Source organism: Ambystoma mexicanum, chromosome 4q, assembly GCF_040938575.1.
Source record: "Ambystoma mexicanum isolate Mex_15411 chromosome 4q, UKY_AmexF1_1, whole genome shotgun sequence".
Taxonomy (NCBI): domain Eukaryota; kingdom Metazoa; phylum Chordata; class Amphibia; order Caudata; family Ambystomatidae; genus Ambystoma; species Ambystoma mexicanum.
Window position 1 is genome coordinate 949,824,084 of NC_090928.1, and position 14,147 is coordinate 949,838,230.

General features: G+C 46.1%; 1 protein-coding gene across 3 annotated transcripts in view; it reads left to right on the forward strand.

The window, feature by feature from the left end:
• The window catches only part of TRERF1 (transcriptional regulating factor 1), a 2,539,264-nt gene that overhangs the window by 2,341,953 nt on the left and 183,164 nt on the right, over positions 1 to 14,147 (forward strand). For 2 of the 3 annotated variants that reach the window (XM_069608500.1, XM_069608501.1), the window contains exon 14: positions 3,382 to 3,579. The exons of the other annotated variant lie outside the window; for it this stretch is intronic. In XM_069608500.1, coding sequence (XP_069464601.1) covers positions 3,382 to 3,579 — 198 coding nt within the window. The remainder of the gene's footprint in view (positions 1 to 3,381; positions 3,580 to 14,147) is intronic. 3 annotated transcript variants of the gene reach the window in all.

Here is a 14,147-nt window from a genome sequence, read left to right on the forward strand (position 1 = left end):
CTCATCCGGTGTGGGACTTTAATGTGGTGCTGGCAGCACTGGTAACAAGCCTTTTGAGCCCATGGCTACTACAGACATCAAGTGGGTGATTCTCAAGACAGTGATATTGGTGGGCCTCACATCAGCTAGATGCATTAGTGAAATTCAGGTGCTTGTCACGTCGGAGCCTTACACAATCTTCCCCATAGATGAGGTGGTTATGAGGACACACCCAAAATTCCTGCTTAAAGTAGTCTCTTCTTTTTATATCAATGAGGAGATTGTGCTCCCAACCTTCTTTCCACATCCTCAGTCTGAATCCAGGAGGTCATTACATTGCTTGGATGTTAGGAGGGCGCTCAAGTTTTACCTAGACAGGACGAAGCAGGTCAGGAAATTGGAGGCCTTGGTGATCACGTTCAGATGGTTCTTTGCCGGGTTCGCAAGCGTCAAAAGCTTCCATTGCCAGGTGGATGGTGGAGGCTATTTCGGAGGCTTACAAGCTTTGAAGAGGCCATGCCCGGCAAATATGCATGCACCTGCAGTGAGGGCAAAGGCAGCGGCGGTTGCATTCCAGATGTCATGTCATCAGTAAGGCAGCCACATAAGACTCCCCATCGGCCTTCTGCAAGCACTACTGCTTAGATGTTAGTGCCAGGTCAGATGCTGAGTTTGGACAAGTGGTCCTCAAGAACATATTTGCAAAGTAGTTACTCACACTCCTCCCTAAGGGCTTTATCGGTTGTAATCGCCCATACAGTATGGAGGAAAGGGGACGGGACATAGGAGTAATTAAAAATTACTCACTGTAGTGACTAACATACTCCTAGTCCACAGCCCCCTTTCCTTCATAGGACCCTCTGTCCTCCCCCAAATAAAGGTAGATCAGGCTAAATTACTTGTCTGGCACGTTCAGGGGGGACTGAGGCCAGGTACTGGACGGCAGGGCTATAGTGGCGTGGTCGCACCCATAGTCGCACCTACGAGCGCCTGAAAATCAAATGGAAAAATGCAATTTTTCTGTTCGAAAAAAGGGTCCGGTCGCGTCCCTTCAGAGCGGTGCCCATAACACATGGATGAAAGGGGACTATGGACTAGGAGTACGTTAGTCACTACGGTGAGTAACTTTTAATGTCTACACAGTCTTTCAAAAAACGTACATATGCTTTATTTTCGTACTTAGCAGACATAAGCATTTCTGTGTATACATAGTTAGTAGTCCTATTGGTTTTACCACTGCTTGTTAATGACATAGTGCGGTGGCATCCTCTTTATCAACTACATTTAGAATATCTAGCAGTAATTATGCACCTTTGCATTCCAATTCTGAACAAATAATGCAGATTGAGTGCCTGAATGGCCAAATGACACACTATGGCATGCAAAAAGACGACAAGTCACAGTATATGAAGATACCATATCACAAACAGATTCATCATCACAAGAAGTCGTAGTCACGATTATGAAGTTGTAAAGAACAAGAATTGTGCAAGCAGTAGTATTGTCTTTAAAACTGAAGATTGCACTTTTGTATATGATTTAAAAGTAAAGTTAAAATCTGCCACTTGCTATTAAGAAATTGTCAAGTTTATTTTAGACAAGTTGGCAAGACTTGCTGCTACACTTACATTTTTCCCTAAAATCAAGTTTGACTCAGGAGGATGACCCACGGACAGAGGGGAGAATACAGATGCCAAACTGGAATTTAAAGGAAAGGGGGATGAAAAACATGCTGTGAGAAGTGTGTAAAAAGTTAGCATCTTTAACACAGAAGGGTGCCCCACAGCTAAATGGTGTGATAATATCTGTGCATGACAAGCTCCCTAAAGGCGGAGAGAGGGGAGAAGTGCTTGGTGGTCAGTGAAGTCAAGAAGCAAGCTGGATGCTACATCCCTGAGACTGAAACCAAAAGACTGTCAAGTCAAAATGAGTGCTGTGTGCTATATATCTGAGACTAAAGGTTGCGCTACGAAGCCTACTGGTCACTGTATCATGACACTTTGTATTAGTTAAAAACATTAAAGAAGGCCTGCACCGCCAGAAATAGTTCCACAAATCACATTACCCCAGCTGACACTGTTAGTATTAGTATTTTTTATTCCTTCTAGTTGGATTCGATAGACCCTTTTGGCATTGCTTGCCCACCCTCTTGTATGTAATACACAATGTTAACCATCCTGACATTTCCTCTGTGTTCTGTTGTTGCCTTATTCTGAGGCCTAATATAATTATATACATGTTTTAAATTCCATACAAAACTACTGGAACTGCATTTGCTTTGTCACCTTTTTTAGCAGCCAATCAGTAGCAATTAGAGAACCCGCCATAGATTCTTTAAACTGTGAAATGTTCAAACATGTATGATTTTTCTACCTTTTGAATACAGTTGTGCCATTTTTCACGAAAGCAAGGGAGGGCTAAGTACCACATAATATGAAAATTAATATCTTGTGTAATCTACACATGTTAAATATCATTATGCTAACTGCACATAAAAGACTAAGAAGATTAAACATTTAGGGCCATTCTTCCCACTGGCATATTCCGATGTGAGGACAGTGGAAGACAAATGTTGTTTAGAAAATATAATGAAAAAATGCAACCAATGATACATTGTTTAGGTCGTTAAAAATGAAATCTGAAAATATATAGTGTTGCTAGGTGTCCAAACAGGGATGCCAGTGATTTAATCGAAAAAATGTACCTAATGGAGAAGTTATCGAATTTATTCCACCTAAAAACGAAATTAACGTTTTAGTTTTTCTACTTTTAAAAAATATATATAATGCGGGGGCAGAGCACCTGCCGCTTCTTCTCACTCCTCCCCACCCTAACGTATACCCTTACCCCACACCCCACCTATTATTCACCATACTTATACCACTTTACCTACCATTTTCAGTGAAATAAATTCGGTCACTTCACCTTAGGTAAAATCGAATTCAAACAAATGTACGGAATGGCACTGTGAGTGATATTCAACAAGCATGTCTTGTAGCACATGGTGAAAATAACAATATGATTTATGAAAAAAATAATCGTCTAAGGACTACAGAAATAAAAATACCCACTTAAGTAGGTTACTAGCACCTCAGATACAACATCAATGGGATGGCCATTAAACAGGTGAGGGGGGGTGTGTCTGCACCTAGGATAAGTGCTTTTAAGTGGTCAGAAAATGAGGTCAAGTAATTGAAACATATTGGAAGGTGCTTGTGAAGATACGTTGTGCAATATTCATCATTCATATATAATTTGTCACCACCAGCAGCTTAACCATTGTGGGTTTTAGAACATTGGGCGAGACATAATTGTGCATGGAATGTGATAGAAAACAATGACTTGTTTGAGCACTACAAAGTGTTGTAGAAAAGGAACAACTTTATTTCTTAATGTTGACAGACAAGTCCTGAAGGAAATGACTTGGAAGTGGATAATGATGATTGTGAGCGTGAAGAGGATGCAAAATCTGAAAATGAAGAATCTGAAATTCAGAAGTCTCTTGAGCCACTGATTACAGCACCCCTGGATGTGACGCATTTTCAAAGTCTTGATTTGCCCTCTGCCTCTTTCTTCTGTGAGATGCCAAACTGTGGTGCGGTAGGTCCTCTGTAAATAGGCTCTCTATTCTCTCAGATGTTGCCAAATGTGGCTGAGTTGTTTATACACCCCATCCTCACTTTTACAATGTAAAACATTACACAAAATATACCATGTTACTTTATTCAGTTAGATCTTGGTTTATACGACGTTGTATTCAGGTGTATTGGATAATTTTATAGTACCACAAATAGGAAAGATCTGGTTCAAGGTGCTTGGCTTAAACCTGAATATGAAATATAGAATACATAATTGAGCAGAGACAGATTCATTTCAGAAACTAAATGTTATCTGTACAAGCCAGTTGGATTGTTAGTGATCAAACTCACCTTGCTAAAGGATTTTAATCCACCTGACTCAGAACTTCTGTAACTTAAGATGGCTTAATGATTCAAACAGTCTGTTCAAATGCGTCTTGTGGGCTCCAACTCAGCCTTTGATGCTTCTGTGGTATACCTTGAGAAGATACATCAGACATGACCAACAAACCGATTAAAGAGATTACATACTTTTCCACCTTCATGGAAGCACCCTGGTCTTACAAAGAGGATAACTCAAGAACTCAAGTTCAAGTGGCTTTTGGGAGAGCAGCACTCGGGATGTGCTAGACCGGTTCTACAAGCAAATAGCAAGCCCAATCTCATGACAACACCATATGCAAAGTTTATGAACTCCCAAAAGAACAGTATATATTCCTAAGAGAAATTTATTTCTCGTATCAACATGAAAATATGGAGAGTATCCAACAATAATACTACAAACAATAGATAGGTTCAATAAAACGGTCTCTTTCAGCAGGAGCTATAATTACACGAAAAACCAATCCTAAATAGTAAGTTGTAATGATTGCCTTAACAGGATTCTGAATCATTAAGCTCAGTGACATTAGTAAGAACTATGCCAAGCAGACATTACAAGCAAGAGCGCATTATTATTATTATTATTATTATTATTATAATCATAGCATAACAATTACGTTCATTCATGAGGGAACCCCAGCTTGGCCTTAGCCATACAAAAACACTTCCCCTCTTCAGAAAAGCCACCTCTGCTCATGGATTGAACTAGCAAATCTAACTGCAACTTGCCTTCCATTAGAGAGTAGATCAACCTAACCTAATGAGAAGTTACAATGAATACACTAAAAAATAAAGAGAAAGCAGATAGGCCAAAGACAGTAATAAGTGAACCCATTTTTAAAAAAGGAAAATAAGGAGGCCCGAGCTACAAGGTATATGTCTGGCTTTTGAACTTGCTAAGGTATGTTTCAGATGTATTAAATATAGATCTGAACTGTCTAAAGTTGGTACAGAAATCAACAGACTTTTAAACTTCATGGAAGTAGTACACTCGCTGATAAATCTGTGTCTAAAGCTACATCTCATCCTCACTACTTTTCACTTATGCAGTGAGCCAAGGAACATGCGCCCAATGGTCCCTGGTGAAAGAAACCCAGTCAGCTGTCCAAATCAAAATGTCCAAAAATTAAATGTAATTGACCCTGCTTCCTCATTCCCTCACAGTCTAGTTATTAAATGCACCAAGAAAGGGCAACATATATTCTCTAACAGAGGAACTACACAAAATGAAACTGAGACCAATGGAATGAACCACATACAAATGGGTCCTCACAGTAGTAGTAGTGACGATTGTAGTCCACAGTTACTACAAACAAACCCTCAGGAGGAAAAGGGCAATAGGGGACTAAAGTCTTATGAGTCTTTCATGGGTGGCTAATCATCAGTCGGTACTGTAAGAGAAGGATAGGCCTAAACACTACCTTGTTTCTGTTAATATTGCAGGGATAGCAAATAAACTGGAGATCTCAAAATGAGACAGTTATCATCCTCCTACAAATGTCGTCCCAACAAATTAGGTAAAACATTCTATGTCCCAAAGGCCATGCCTGCCATCTCCAAAAAAACGGGAAGAAACTCTGATTGCCTTCAAATATGCTGCTAAAAAATATCCTTCAAGGCATTTTCTCAATTGACAAGTTCATTGAAAAACCGTATTGTTATTTTATATATGGCAGCAGAGCTGGGCATCACATTTCTAAATACCCACCTTCCACCTAAAGACTCCATTGAATTAGAATCGACAGTGCCATCTCTATTGCAGTCAAAATCATAATTTGTGGGGACTACAACGAAAACAAGGTAGAGCAGGCAACCTTCTTTCCTGAGCAAAAACAAAAAGGGAAACTGTGTTCTGTGGGAGCGCCTCCTTGGCCACCATGGTAAATACATAAGGTACTTGCTCCATTTATCAACCCCTCACCACCATCCTCACTCAGACCTCCATAAAACCAAACCCACCATCTGCATACAGTAGGTGAGAGAAGCTCTGTAATGACTGCATTTTCCACTAATGTGACAACTCTTACATCACGTCCCCTTTCCTCCGTCCTGTATGGGCGTCCATCAGTAGGGACGGGAACGGAACCTTTGTTCACCAGAAAAATAACACTCTCCCTTTAAATGTATACATGTGTGGGGGTGCGGCCCTGGGAGCATGCACTCCTCCCTAACCCCGCCGCCACACCCCAGTCCTCTTTTCCGTGTTGACAGGAACGTATCACTTTCACTGGTGCTCCTGGGTGAGGTGAGGCCTCGTAATTTCCATGCGCTTTCCCTAATCTTTTGTTTTTCCAATTTTCAGGTTGGGAACACAGTCCACCGGTGCCCTAGTCCGTCCCCGGGGCATGTCGGCCGCGGCTGGCTTCAGCAGGTGCCCGTCTTGCTATGGTTCCTTCCCCATATCAGATCTGCGCCCGCTTTGCCTCTGGTTCCTTGGGGAAGACCACGGATGGGAAGGCTGCTCAGCGTGCAATACCCTCACACCCCGATCCCTACGAAACAGGCTGGCGCGGTCGAGAGAGTTGTTCTCCGGGACACAACTGGAGAGCATTAAGGAATACATACGCAGGAAGACCAAGAAGGTAAGTGTACTCTTTTCGAAAGCATCCCGTAGGGGCGACTACTTCCCGGGAAAGCCTTCAGACGGGAGGGGTCAGTCAGGCCCTTGCACTGGCAGCAAGGACACTGAGGCTCTGGTAGCTAGCGGAAAAACAGCCGAGGGGTCTAAGGGCCCTACCGGTTCCACTGCCTATGGGCCGACAGGCTCTGATACCGGGACACATCCCTAGGGGCTTAGCTCTGCTACCGGGCTCACACCTGAGTGGGCGCCTACACACAGCACAGTCACCACTAGCGGCCATATGGCCGAGGGCCAATTGCCTACCAGGCCAACGCCTGAGGTGCAGGGGGACAATGCTGATGCGTCTTGGCATGCAGGCCGAGTCCAGGCACACATCGTCCACTGCACGTGCAGAAGGCACGGACAAAATGGCGGTGTGCGCAGACAAGATGGCGTCCAGGACAGAAGCCCGGCAACAGGGTGAAGCGCAAAGGCAAGAGCCTGCGGCCTGCGGCCTGGGCAGATTGGGGGCCATGATTCCTGTCACATGTTCCACGTCCTACCCGATATTCTTGGGTCAGCCAAGGTACCATGAGGGCATGTACTCGCAAGGAGGGAGCAGACAGCAGGCCTTTTCTACACCTCAGCCGGCGCCAGTGCAGGATCGCACCCAGCCCGCTTGCGAAAATCGTTTTTTCCGACAGATTCTTCACCATCATGCAGTCCCCACAGATGAGGAACATCCTCAAGGGCATAATCCAGGAGATGCTGCCTCCCACACCGACTCCTCAGCCGGTGCCTGTGCAGCCTTTACCTCCTCCATTGCCCTTGCCACTGGTAGTTCCGGTAGCATCGCATACAACCCCAGGGCCAGCGCCTTGGCCTTCTTCAACGGCAGGGGCCCCATCTAACACAGGTGACCAACAAGACACTGATGAGGAGGAGCAGGACACACCTTCCTCCGCTAGGGCATTCTATGACAGGATTGCTGGTTTTGCCGACTACCTGGGCATTCCCCAACCGCAGAGGGAACTGCCAGAGTCAGGGGTGCTGGCCGAAGTGCTCACCATCAAAGCTGAATCCAAATCGGGCATAGCTTTACAGAAGGATGTGGAGGTCCTTGCAAAAAAGATACAGCTCAAGACCCATTACACTCAGCCAACAAACAAAAGGTTGGTCGCAAAGTTCAGGCAGGTGGCGGCAGACACTCTGCTTTTGGCGGTGCACCCCCAGCCAATGTCTTTCAGTCATTGCGTGTGGCATCTTTGAATGCCAAGCCCCACACCGCCACCACAAGCACTGCAACTTCAGCCTTGCAGAAAATACTCAAGGCCTACGGGAAGAACGTCTACTCAAACGCGGGACTTCACCTCAGGCAAGTTAATGCTGACACAATCCTGGCATCGGCTAACCAACGACTGTGGAGAGAGATAGCAGACTTCTTGACGGATATCCCGGCAGATAAACAAGCCTCTTTCAAGGCGGGAGTCACAGGTGCAAAACTTGTAGCACAGGACATCAGGGAGTCCACAGCGGAGCACATAGATACTGCAAGCAGGGTAGGAACGGACATGAGAAGGATGGCAGAAGTCTTCACACAAGGGCTTTTTAAAGTCCCCCTCTCAGTCATCTGCTTTAGACCCAAAAAAAACAATGACGGCTCTTCTCAGGTGCACAGCACTCAATTTGGGTGCAGGCTGGCCCTGCACAGTCAATCATGGTGCCCACTGTTCGCAGACTCATGGGTGATTTCGGTGGACTCCTTGGGCTTCCGACTTGCCCTGTCACCCCACCTCCTGCCCCCCCTCCCTCCCACAGATCAGGACTCCCTCACTCCTGGCGGAGATTCGTCCCATGGTGGAGAGCGAGGCACTGGATGATGTTACTCTCCCTCAGCAAGGGCAGAGCTTTTACTCCCACTTCTTTGCCATTCAAAAGAAGAACCAGGCGGGTCTGGGATTAGGAGTCAGGTTATCAGGGAGCCCTGTTCACTATACATGCATCCCTACAGCAGGACCTCATTTGGTGGAGGCAGGATGTGAACCTCATGCTGGGCAGACCATTCAGACCGCCTCCGACGGATCATACTATGACTACGGACTCCTCACTCCAGGGGTGGGGTGCTACCCTGGGGGCTCACTCAGTACATGGTCTCTGGTCCAGGGCCGACCAGCAAAGTCACATTAGTTGGCTGGAAAAAATGGCCATTTGTCTCACACTCAAGGCATTCCTACCCTTAATCAGGAGCAGTACGGTTTGCATTCGGACAGACTACTCTACCTAAATATATTACATAAACAAGCAGGGGGGCACCAGATCCACCCTCCTAAGCCCGACTGGCCCTCAGCATCTGGGAGTGGGCGATCGAGCAGGACATCTGGAATCTCAGTGGTCCATCTTCTGGGAGAATCGAACCTCGAGGGGGACAGACTCAGTCAGATGGTCTTCGACAATTACAAGTGGCAGCTGAACATGAGAGTCCTTCAAGAGATTTTCAGCAGGTGGGGTTACCCGATCACAGACCTGTTTGCGACGTAGAACAACCGCACTTGTCAGAGGTTTGCCTACCGAGGTGCGGGGCACGGCTCTCTCAGGGATGCTCTCCAAGTCCCCTGGGATGGGATGTGGACGTACGCAGCTCATCCACAAGGTGGTTTGCAAGATCAGGCAATACCTCTGGCTGTGTCTCATCCTCATAGCGCTGCAGTGGCCAGCCATGCCTTGGTTCTCATACCTACGGCAGCTGTCAGTCCAACCAGAAATCCCTCTCCCGCTTGGGGGTGGGCACGCTCCTTGTGCAGCCTGGGGTGTGGGGGAGTGCGATGATTCAACCTTGCCCAGAGATGCTAGCCTTAGCAGCCTGGTAACTGAGCAGGTGACTCTGCAACATCTTTAGCTGTCCCAAGACAACCTAGAAATCATCCAGGGAGCTTAGAAGCAGGCTACTCGAAAGCAGTACGAGAGCAAACGGACCAGGTTCTGCTTCTGATCAAAGGAAAACGGAGTGGACCCACTATCCTGCACTCTGGACCAGGTGTTGTCTTTTTCGGTGTACTTAGGCAGAACAGGGATCCAGGTCGACACCTGCAGAACATACCTAGCAGCCATTGGCGCATACAGGAACCCGGACCGGTACACTTTTTCCTTGGCTAATCCAGTGGTTAAGAGGCACCTAGCGGGGTTGACCAGGCTTTACCCGTCTGTCAGACACCCGCACCCCGTCTGGGATCTTAATGTTGTTCTTAGCTCCCTTGCGCACAAACCTTTTGAGCCCTCAAACTGGTCACGCTCAAAACAGCGCTGCTAGTGGGGTTTTCTTCAGCTCACTGAGTTAGCGAGATTCAGGCTCTAGTGGCTTCCGAGCCCTGCACTATCTTTCATTGGGACAAGGTTGTGCTCTGCATGCACCCCAAAATACTACTAAACCTGGTCTCCTCTTTCCACATTAACAAGGAGATTGTGCTCCCCACTTTCTTTCCAATTCCTAAGGAAGACGCCAAGAAGGCTCTTCACTGTCTGGACGTCAGAACTTTAAAATTCTATCTGAACAGGACCAAGGCCTTTCGCAAGACTAACGCATTATTTGTCACATTTGGAGGCTCAAGGCCAGGGCAACAAGCATCTAAGGCCTCAATAGCCAGATGCATAACTTCCACCATCCAGGAGGCATACAGGGCTCAGCGCAAGGAGTCTCTTAGGGGCTTTCACGGTCACCCTGTAAAAGCCAAGGCAGCAGCTGTTGCCTTCCAATGTCCCGTCCTGTGGCAAGTAATTAGCAGAGCTGCAAGATGGGCCATTCCATCAGCTTTCTACAAGCACTACTTTCTGGACACCAGCGCCGGGGCTGACGCAGCATTTGGCCAGGCTGTCCTTCGTATTCTGTTTGCAAAGAGTATCAAGCTCTCCTCCCAGGGCGTTTTCATCAGTTGTAGTCGCCCCTACAGGATGGAGGAAACGGGATCGGACGTAAATTAATTAATTGTTACTCACCAGAGTGACTAACGTACTCCCAGTCCATAGTTCCCTTTCCTCCATACGTCCCACCATCCTTCCCCCTAAATAAGAGCAGCGAGGTTGAACAGTTCAATACAGCCTACGCATCAAAGGGGATGGAGGAGCGGCGCCAGTGGACAGGGTTAGGGGAGCGCATGCTCCCAGGGCCCCGCCCACGTATACATTTAAAGGGAAAGTGTTATTTTTCTGGTGAAATAAGGTTCTGTTCCTGTCGCTTGCAAGGGACGTCCATAAAGAATGGAGGAAAGGGGACTGTGGACTAGGAGTACGTTGGTCACTCCGGTGAGTAACTCTTAATTTACTGAGCATTTTGTGGAGTTGCATATGTGAACTGACAAGAATTCAATTGCAGTTAATTGGATGGCTTCGTGAATAATTATTAGTCTGCAAATTAAGAGCAACTCTCAAACTCTCAAACAAAGACAAGTCTAGGTGACAACGTACAACTCAACCACTCAAATTTTCAATCCACTTATTAGGAGCTGTTGCGAAACAGGAGTCGTACTAAGATGTGACATGTTCAAGGGTTTTTATTTAAATATTTAAGAATACACCTTTCAAGTGGATTGTGTCCTCCCATGTATTCCTCATTTTATGATAATAATCCTTCCTGCTTCAGCTGCTTTGGAATTTTTTTTCGACAGGGCACGCTGTGTGTCGTCTTGTCGAGTCGATATCCCTCGAGGGCCTCCGTTTGACTGTCGACATCATCATCATCAGTATAAAAAGCGCAGGCAGCTCCTGTTGGCTTCAGTTTCATTTTTTTTGAGCAATCGCTTCGAAGAATTACGGCACGCTTTAGTTATCTTCACTCATTTTCTGTACGAAAATATCTTCACTGTTGGCTCCATCAACGCCTAAGACGGGTTTCAAGAAGTGTCAAGACTGCGGATCGAAGAAGTTGATCAACGACCCCCACCGCATTTCCCTGTGCTGTCTTGGAACTGATCACCGTACCTCAGAGTGTAACTCCTATCAGGCGATGATCGAAAAGGCTCAGAGGTGTGGAAAATGTAAATTGGTGGTGGGTAGATTACCTTTGAAGTCTCAGAATAGGTTAAAAAAAAGAAAGCTGAGAGATCCTCCTCGACCTAAAATGTCTAAAAGATCTCGATCGAGAAGTCATTCTTCGTCTTCTTCCAAGAAGGCCAAGAAACAGCATCACAGGTCACCTTCGACCTCCACTGATTTCTCAGCCGAGTCAATCAAATGTCCAACCAAGTCGGACTCTGCAGCAAAATGGGATGCATTTCGTAAAGAAATGTTAAATATCTTCGTGAATGCAGCCCCTCGAAGGAGAAGCAGAAAGTCCATGCCCCTGCCGATCTACATTAAGACGGCAAAGAGAGGTCGAAGACTAAATCTTATAAATCTTCCAGTCCGAGGCATAAGTTGGAACTACTTCAAGAGAAATCTTGATCCGACGAGAAATCGTTGAGGCCTTTGACAAGCCAGGATTCCAGTCCTTCGAAGGACCGCCCGCAGAACTCATCGTTTGTCGGTCTGGAAAACGGTGCAGGTACGTTTCTACTGGCACCGTTAATTCCGGACCGGCAAACTTGTAATGAAGACTTATCTCTCTAGCAAATGGTATTGTAGAGGATTTACAGAGAACCCCGAACAAGGTAAAAAATAAAAAAAACTGCGAGAAAATGTTGATTGGATAGTAACGTGCAAAGAGGCAGACCAATAAACTACATCAGAATCTAGCTCTGGAAATCGGAGCCCTGGGAAACATTCTGAGCTATATAAGAACATTTCCAGACCCCCAATACAGGACACAGTTTGAGGATCAGACTCAATCTGTACAACACAAAGGAGGTCCTGACAGTAAGAAATAAAGAGGGCCCGCAATATGCATCCTATAGATTCTGTAGCAGCGAGGGATGCCAAGATGATCTGAAACCCATCCACATAACATGCACTCCATTCACAGAAATCAGGACATGATTTTTTACACGTTTCCTGGAAAACAAGCCGACTCTCTCAGCTGAGGACTGGTGCTCACAACTATTGAGGGGGGAAAAGCCCTCCCTAGTAATTGCAACAATTGATTTTTTCAAGGAATGTCTGGGAATCCCGACTGCATAACACTTGGACAATAACACAAACTGCATCTTTGAGCTAAGTCGAACGGGAGGCCCTGAGAAGAAAGACTTTGTAAACCATTTGTTATTACTAAAAGTTTTAAGAAACTAAAATGCAAATACAAAATCAGAAAAGAATTCATATCTGGCACGGTCGTCGATACGCCCCAGGGTCCCCTGTGTGTTTGGGTTGACTCACCGGCTCGTCTTGGCATTCTCGGCCCCAGCTGTAAATGTATACCGCCAACCTTGCTCTCCAGACTACTCTCATTTCGCTCTGGTGTCTCCCGCAGCCTCGCCTCAGCATGCCTCGCTCAATCCAGGTCCCAGTAGGTAAAACGCTGCTTTCTGTGGTTGCTGCACGCCCAGGAGTTTTCCACTGGCTCCTGGTGTGTCTGAGGCGCGACCTGACTTCACAGCGTTTCTCTTCTCCCTTGCTGGTGAACCGCTCGGCGCCACCACACCGGTTCGTGCTTCCAGGCTTTACAAGCCTTGTCGATGAATGACACGTCTTCTTCCAAAAAGCAGCAGCCTCTATGACTTGGCCCCCGGTGTTTAACTCTCCTGCGTACAGTTGCATTGTGAAAACAATTAGAACGCTCATTGAGATTGTGGCTCCTTTCATTCTGCTTTGTTCTTTCCTTCTTCCTCATCCCAATATTCGGGTGATTGTGGGAACAGTAGTTCATTGTAGTCGGATAGTGTAGATTAGTTGGAAAATAACAGTTCTCAATGATAAATCAGTTCTATTTGGTCAACAATTAGAACTGAAAAAGGGGTTTTTGGAGCTTCTGGGTTTTAGGCCAGGGATGGAAGTTTGCTCTACAGAGTTTTGGAAAAGGGTGTCTATGGTTTCCCTTACAGGAGGTGTAGATGTATAGCAATAGGACATGAGGGTATTGGGTATAAAGGGGTCATCTTCACAGGCAAATGGGGGATACAATGTCTCATCCAATTAAGCCATCACATCTCCCAGAGGCTGTCTTCTCCCATTTGATCCTCCCTCATATAGCCACCCTCAGAGTCAGGATCAGGTAGCGGCTGCTGTCCCCTGGACACATGGGAGGAGGTTACCGCTGGGAGATTAGTGATGACTCCATTGGATTCATCATAAATGATATTTTAGGGTTGTTGCTGTCCATGTTTCAGAATAGTAAGAGTGACGGAATACTGCCCCCTGACCTAAGACATGCAACGACCATAGTGATACCAAAGAAGGTTAAGCCATCAGATCAGTGATCTTCGTTTTGGCCCATCTTGCTCCTCAACATGGAGACCAAAGTAAGTATTGGGTAAAATCCTGGCTACAAGACTGAATACGGTCTTACCAATGCTGATCCACCATGGTCAGAATGGTTTTCTACTGGCAGGGTGACCCGAATGAATACCTGCAGGCTTCAACTGTCTCTGGAGATGGCCGACCGAATCCCGGAACCGTTGGGGGTGGTGACTATCGACTTTGAGAAAGCCTTTGACTCGTGCTGGGAATGTATTTGAGCTGAGCTATTGGGCATGGGTTTTGAACCAGTCTTTTAAAGTAGACCAAAT